At 42.7% G+C, this 7,818-nt stretch overlaps 1 protein-coding gene across 1 annotated transcript; it reads left to right on the top strand.

Moving 5' to 3' along the window:
• The first annotated feature begins 1,276 nt into the window (after positions 1–1,276).
• On the top strand, positions 1,277–5,404 carry LOC134349214 (ankyrin repeat domain-containing protein SOWAHA-like). The gene has a single exon (XM_063053205.1). It carries the CDS (start codon positions 1,473–1,475, stop codon positions 3,279–3,281), a length of 1,809 nt encoding a protein of 602 aa, XP_062909275.1. The 5' UTR covers positions 1,277–1,472; the 3' UTR covers positions 3,282–5,404.
• The last annotated feature ends 2,414 nt before the right edge of the window (positions 5,405–7,818 follow it).

Genomic DNA, 7,818 nt, shown 5'->3' with positions numbered 1-7,818 from the left:
GCAGGGGTACAAGTGTACCTAATAAAGTGGCCACTGAGTGTCCAACAACCCAACATAGCATAGGCCTTTCAGCAACAACGTTGTGCCGACCTTTTCCATCCCACATAGTCCTCCATTCTGCCTTGTGGTCTGGTGTTATTGTATGTACTCGGTAATAGAATGATGAAGGAGCAAATGCTGTTTCTTAACTAAACATCTTTTCTACTGGGTGACATAGAGTAGCACCAAACAGTGCACTAATGAGGCATTGTAGGAAATTGAGGAGAAACCTCATGTGGAGCCGTGTAATGGGTCAAATATCCATGCCAAGTATTATGGTAGAACAGATGATGGTTAAACAAGTAGATAAAGTTGGTACACTTAAATTCTCCTGTCCGGCACGGGAGAGCTGAACTACAAGCAGTTGTCGGAGATACTTGACAAGTCAGACAGCATCAGAGAGACAGAGTTAAAATTTCAGCCAGATGACCCTCTGTCAGAACTGGAAATAATGCAAAAGCAATTGCGTTTTAGGTGCAGAAGCCTAGAGAAAACAAAGAGAATGCCTGTGATGGGGTGGATGTCCAGGTGACACAAGTGGCTGACTGAGACTGGGAAGGGATTGCCTGTTAATTATAGCTGAAACATCTGGCTGATTGTGAACATGAGATGGGTGATAGGAGTGGAGAGAAAATGAAACATGCTGAACTATGAGATGTAAGTGCTGAGAATAAGAAAGATAAGGGGATGTCAGATCGGGTAGAATGTGTGGATGGAGAAAATCTGAATTAATGTTACAGGTGTTCAAAGTTCAATATAAATTTATCGAAGTGCCTATGCGTCACCATTTACTACCCTGAGATTCATTTTCTTGCAGCTATTCACGGGAAAACAAAGAAAGACAATAGAATCAATGAAAATCTACATACATGGTGACATTCCGTCAGGAAATACTCAGCTCACACGACAAAATACCTCTGTCAGTCGTAGCCCGCAGATGTTTGGCACCGAGGGCAGAGGTCCCATTGCTTGTTTTCTACCTTTTCCGGTTTTAATGAAGAGTCATTGATCTAAAGCATCAATTTTTCCTCTCTCTGTCCATGAACCAAGTTAGTTGTTAGCAGAAGTTGTCCCAAGGAAAAAAAAATAGCGGCACGAGAGTTTAGTATTCTTACTTGCACTAAGTGAAACGCGGCTCGGTGACTCAGAACTACATATCCCAGAGCCCGAATTCAATGCAGTCTCCTCCCCCAGGCTCCCACTCACACGTGATATTTTCTCTACCAAAACAGGATTTACTCCGGAAAGAACAGGTATTGCGAGACTGGGAGGAGTGCCGGGAGAAGAGGCAACTTCGTGTGTGTTCGGCCAGACGCATGACAGCCCTGGGTTAGAAGGCGAGCTCCGTCCAACTGCGCGGAGAACTCTGTGAGGAATGGAGTGATTGCTGCCGCCGACTGTCACAGCGTTGCCGGAGTACAGGTGAAGGGAGAATGGAGTCGGGGCTGAGTCAAGAGGTAGTGGTCCGGTTTCTGGTGGAGGCTGGGGGCAAAGTGGAGAACTCCAAGCTGCTTTTTAATTTCAGGAACGAGTTGGGGCAGACTGATCCACAGCTAAGGAAGGAAGCCCGGGAACTCTTCAAAACCTTTATTAACAAAGTTGCCGTGGTGCGCGAAGAAGGAGGGGTGAAATATGTGGTGTTGAAGAAAAAGATGCAGCACCTGGTAGCTGCTCGGCGGGAATCTCCACCGGCCCGAGCGGGGCCGCAGGGGATGAGAGCAACCGAGGGGCTTGGTAAGGTGGAGAGTTTGGGGAACCTGTTGGAGGCGGGCGAGGCGTTACAGGAGCCTGCGGCTCGACGCAATTCTGCACCTTCAGCGCTGTCGCCGAGTGAAGCGAGATCGCTCGCCATTACGCCATCTCGGCTGCAGTTCGGAAGCAAGGCTGGGTCCCAGGACGCCCTGACATCTACAGAGCCCGGAGGATGGGTGTCGCAGCCGCGGGAGAGCGTGGCACAGGTTCCGAGGGCGCGCCCTGCCAACAGCGGCAGCCTTGAACAGCTGGCGGAAAAACAGTGTTTCATCTCCGAGAATCCACTCTTGGAAAACCGTGATCCCGCCTGCGAGGGCTTATCGTCTGGGAGAGTTTCTGCACCTGTATCCCCAGACCTGAAGTCTTCCGCTGTTACAGCCAGTGGCAATGCCTCTGACACTGTCCCCGAGCGGCTGGATACCCTTCCTGCCCCAGAGGACAATTTATGTTTTGAACAGAAGATTGAGAACTATGAAGCCAAATCCTCAGATGTCACTGCTCGGGTCGTCGGGCCGAAGATAGAATCAATGCCGAAGCCCAAACCATACATGTATCCACTTCGCCTCCCCCCGGACACCCAGAAATGTGTTAGTGTTCCCAGTGAGCAAAAGGAAGGCGCACAAGATGTCCAGGTCGAAGAGAACTGCCCAATAGCGTTGGGTGACCAAGATGTCCCCATGGTGCCTAAAATGAAGAGGAGTCAGCCGGCAGAGGCCGGAAGCATTTCACCACATCTAAAGAGAGTTTCTAGAGTTTTAAAGTTTTCCGAAGAAACTCGTCTCTCTGATCAAGTCCCTCTGGATCCGGTTGAGCACGAGTGGATTGTGAAGACAGCCTTGGGTCACTGGACCCAAGTTTCTGGCTTGCTGCTTAAGGACAACTACCTGGCTGAGAAGAAGGACTTCATGTCTGGCTTCACAGCCGTACACTGGGCAGCAAAATTCGGCAACAGTGAGATTCTGTGTTGGATTATTGATAACTCCGAGAGGAATGGCATCAAATTGGACGTTAACACTAAATCCTATGGAGGTTACACGCCCCTGCATATCGCTGCCATTCATGGCAGAGAAAGTATTATTGATGAGCTGGTGAGAAAGTACGACGCATTGACAACCCTAAGAGACTACAGTGGCAAGAGGCCATATCATTACTTGGCCAAAGATAGCTCCTTCGCTGTGAGGCGATTGTTAGGGGACCCAGAGACTTTCACCAGTGAATCCATTAGCCATAAACGGGGATCAAAGGTAGCTTCTTCCATCTTGAGCGGAACTAACGTTTTACTGGGTGCATTGGCTGATGATGTCATCTTCCAGGAGTTTTCCAAATCTTTGAAAAAACAAACAAACCTTAGCAAGTTCTTCACCGCTCCAGCCGGACACAAGAAAAGAACTAAAATGCGCACAAACTTTACTTCACTGAATGAAGAACCTGAAAAGGAAAGAGAGGAGGTTGTTCTAAAACGCAGGCCTGTGACTGAAATATTCTTCTGAAGTTGTTTTGACATTTTAATATGAAAATAATGGGTCAATAGAAAAATACTTTGCCGCAGTGTTAATATTTAGGTGATATTCTCTTTGGGAGCTCTAAGTCAAAATGGAATCTTGAACATTAAGCTGTTTTTGCCATTAATATGCTACAACTACATTTTCAATAATATTTACAGGAGGTATTATGATCAGCAGAATCTTTAAGTAATGGGATATACTAGAGTAGAAATTCTTGCGGCCAAGAGAAAGGTAGCTGCTCTTATCCAACTTAACTTTCGTTAAACCTACAGAGTATTTGTGGGTATTTGTAGCTTTGTTCTGAAGATCATTTGTGAATTCTTCCCTTTTCATTAACCCCAAAAGAAGCATGAAGTTAGTTCTGCTGTGGGCTTCCTGAGAAGAGTTAATCATGGAAAGGTTCCCAGTTATTCCTGTAGCGATTTTACTCTTGGCTCACTATTTGTGGTATTTGTTTTAGAAAAGCAAGTGTTTATTCGAACAAAAGCCAAGGTTCCCCGTGTCCAATCTAATTGCACCTGTACTTACCTGGCAAGTTGCTTCCAATCTCTAGTGGTGAGACTTACTATGCATCTTCCCTCTTTGTGCTTGATTGAATCCTTCAGAGATAATTATTTAATTCCAATTTTTAATTTTAACGTTTGTTATTTTGGAGATACTCTACTCCTGAAGGAAGTTAATTTTAAATTAGGGTTTGGGCCTGAGCTTTTGTACCTGAATGAACACTTTGAATTCTTCTCACTCTCCACTAATTTACACGTTAATAGTCCAATTCCGTTTATTGTATTCAAACTATTTAAATACAAAACATTGGTCTGTGATTCTCTCAAAATAATAACATTTGATCATATCTTTACAGATGTGGAGAGATGCACAAATTTATTAGATTTTAAAATGGTCATTTTTTTCCAAATCCCTCCACAGTTCACTCCCTGCCTTTTTCTGCAGTCTCTGCCCTATAACCCCTTAGTTTGATCTTCATGATCTACAGCACATTTTATTGCTCCACTATTGGCAGTCCTGCCTTAGCTGCCAAAGCCCTAGGTTTCTGAATTCTCGATTTAAATCTCTGCCTCCCCATTTCTCTTTCAGTCTTCAAGACATTTGCTTGAAACTTACTTGTTAGACCAGATCTTTGGTTATTCTCTCTAAACTCTCCTTGGGTTGTTTGTCATCTGATCTGCTTGAAATGCTTTGCGATTTTCTGCACATTAAAGTTTGTTACACACTACTTCCTTTGCTGGTTATAAAACATTTGAAAATAAGGACAAAAGCAATTTTTAAAAGTTTATCCAAATAAAGTATATAGGTAATTTGTAGCTTTGTATGAGAAACAGTACTTTATGGTGTTTGTTAGTGCTTATTATATACCTTATGCACTTTTAAATTAATCCACTGCGAAAAATAAAATAATTTTTAAAAATTAATATTAATGTTTTTGAATATCTCACAACCACTGATTCAGCAGTGCAGCAGGTATGGCAATTGTGCTCGTGAATATGCACATGACAGCTAATTATTATTTTATTGCGATAGTATTTAACTCCATTCTTTTTATCGTAGCGCTTGTCGAGACTTGAGCAAAGCACAACAATGTTTCACTGCCTGCTTGCATTCAGCCTTGTCTGAGAAATTGGACTGTTGAGTCATCTGACTCTGAAGACTAGTGGTATTTGTTTTATATTTAGTTATTCCTTTCAGCCGCAGTGTTAGCTTCATTTTCCATTTGAGAGTTTTAGTGAATGGCTGGGTTTTGCCTAGTGCTTATTGCTTTCTTTTCCCTCAAACTCTGTTCACATTAAAGTCTGTGAACTATTGACCTGCTTGTGTCTCTTGCTCTGCACTTGGGCCATATCCGAACGTAGTGACAGAATACGTATTTTGAGTACGAACCGGATTATGGATTTGGGTGGGTTATTCTCTAATAGTTTTGACATAAGTAAAAGCTATTTATTCATTAGATCAGAATTAATATGCAGCTAAGAAATGGAGAGATAGATACACAGAGGGCTGCTGAGAACCAAAGCATGTACGTACTTATTATTCACTTTAGGGTAAATGAGAAAATTCAACAAATCAATATATTTAATGAACTAACATTCTGAGTGGATTATTCTTAACACCAAATCATAAGAGCTACTTGGCTTCACTTAAGTGTGTCTAAGGCTACGTCCACACTACGCTGGATAATTTTGAAAACAAAGCTTTTTCTCTTCGTTTTGACCCTCTGTCCACACTGAACCGGCGTTTTTGGGCTCCCAAAAACGGAGATTTTCAGAAACGGTCTCCAGAGTGAATAAATCTGAAAATGTCTAATATCCGTTGCAGTGTGTACAGGGTAACCAGAGCTTTTTAAAACCGCTGTCATGACGTGCCGGAACAAATGGCGGCAGCACGGCATTTCACTGTTTTCTTCTTATTATTCTTATCCTTATTATTATTACTACTCTATTGTTTAGAGCATACAATCATCGCAATGATATTCGATTCTGCGTTTCGCAGAACCTAACAATTTCAGAACAGACTGCAACGAGACTTAAGCCAGAAGAGTTAGAAATGTACTCACCAAATACTTCGACCCATAGCTTACTGAATAAGTAAGTATACTCACTTTACCCTGTTTTCTGTCCTTGCTTGTATGAAAGTAAGAACAGAAAACACCCTCTGCCACCTCGAGTTTAAATTTCATGCGGAATATTTTGGAGGATCAAAAACCAAGAACCAAGGTGGCTTGCCTATTTATGCAAGTACTTCTCTGACAATAGATGTGTAACAGACTAATGTAACATTGTATGGAAATACAAGATAACACTGACGCAGTCATGTTTTATACATCTAACAAGGTGCTTTATTAATGCAACAGAGTTAGTCAGTTTTTCAATGTTCGTCGTCAGCCGGGTCATACTGTCCGTGAACTCCCTGTCGGTTGCCTCCATACGCTCCAGTATTTGTTTTTTTTCGGTCTTAAGTCCTCCTGTGCGAGAGCCAACAGCAATTCCTTTGAAGTTTTTCTACTCTGTAACCGGACAAACGCACACCAAGTATACCGTTTCCTCTTCGCTTGTTTTCTGTGTGTCCTGCACATGCCCAGTAGGAGGAGATTCGCCCAAATATCCTTCTAATGTGGACGGAGATATTTTGAAAAACGCTTAGTGTGGACGCCTGTCGTTTTTACTTGAAACCGGTGTTTTCAAAATTATCCGGCGTAGTGTGGACATAGCCTCAGAATGAATGAATTTGTATAACTAAAGGAAACAACCTTTAGGGATCCAGCCTGCATTCACCATATTCCTAAACCATAACATTGAAGTATTGAATTCCCCACAGAATATATAAATGAGTTAGAACCGACTGTAAATCCCAGGTGAAATTGTGTTATAAGTCTTGACATAACCATACCTGCATGTGCAGGCATGATTAATTCCTCTTTTGAAACCATACAGCCTTCAAACACAACCTCTTGAGCTGAAAGTGCTGGAGGATAAAGAGAATATGTTCTGTCAATAGTGTTGCCAGGAAAATCATCAAAAATGCTTGGACTAAACAGAGAAAATTCATCGGATTAACTTGTATCTCTGAGAGGATAATATAAATAATACCAAGTTTTTCGAGTTAAGACCAGTTAATAGTCATAGTCATAGTCATACTTTATTGTTCCCGGGGGAAATTGGTTTTTGTTACAGTTGCACCATAAATAATTAAATAGTAATAAAACCATAAATAGTTAAATAGTAATATATAAATTATGCCAGGAAATAAGTCCAGGACCAGCCTATTGGCTCAGGGTGTCTGACCCTCCAAGGGAGGAGTTGTAAAGTTTGATGGCCACAGGCAGGAATGACTTCCTATGACGCTCTGTGCTGCGTCTTGGTGGAATGAGTCTCTGGCTGAATGTACTTCTGTGCCCACCCAGTACATTATGTAGTGGATGGGACACATTGACCAAGATGGCATGCAAGTTAGACAGCATCCTCTTTTTAGACACCACCGTCAGAAAGTCTAGTTCTATCCCCACAACATCACTGGCCTTACGGATGAGTTTGTTGATTCTGTTGGTGTCTGCCACCCTCAGCCTGCTGCCCCAGCACACAACAGCAAACATGATAGCACTGGCCACCACAGACTCGTAGAACATCCTCAGCATCGTCCGGCAGATGTTAAAGGACCTCAGTCTCCTCTGGAAATAGAGACGGCTCTGACCCTTCTTGTAGACAGCCTCAGTGTTCTTTGACCAGTCCAGTTTATTGTCAATTCGTATCCCCAGGTATTTGTAATCCTCCACCATGTCCACACTGACCTCCTGGATGGAAACAGGGGTCACCGGTACCTTAGCTCTCCTCAGGTCTACCACCAGCTCCTTAGTCTTTTTCACATTAAGCTGCAGATAATTCTGCTCACACCATGTGACAAAGCACAAATATACATAAAAGGATTCATTTATTTGTGCAGTATATAAAATTTGTGGAGCAGACTGATGGACATACTCTGCTCCTGTGTCTTATGGGGTTAAAATAAAGGATTA

This window comes from Mobula hypostoma, chromosome 7 (assembly GCF_963921235.1).
Source record: "Mobula hypostoma chromosome 7, sMobHyp1.1, whole genome shotgun sequence".
Taxonomy (NCBI): Eukaryota; Metazoa; Chordata; class Chondrichthyes; order Myliobatiformes; family Myliobatidae; genus Mobula; species Mobula hypostoma.
This window is presented reverse-complemented; position numbering and strand designations above follow the sequence as displayed.

Bases quoted from the DNA above. Each gene is read 5' to 3' on its own strand.
- LOC134349214 (XM_063053205.1), top strand. From the start codon at position 1,473: ATGGAGTCGGGGCTGAGTCAAGAGGTAGTGGTCCGGTTTCTGGTGGAG.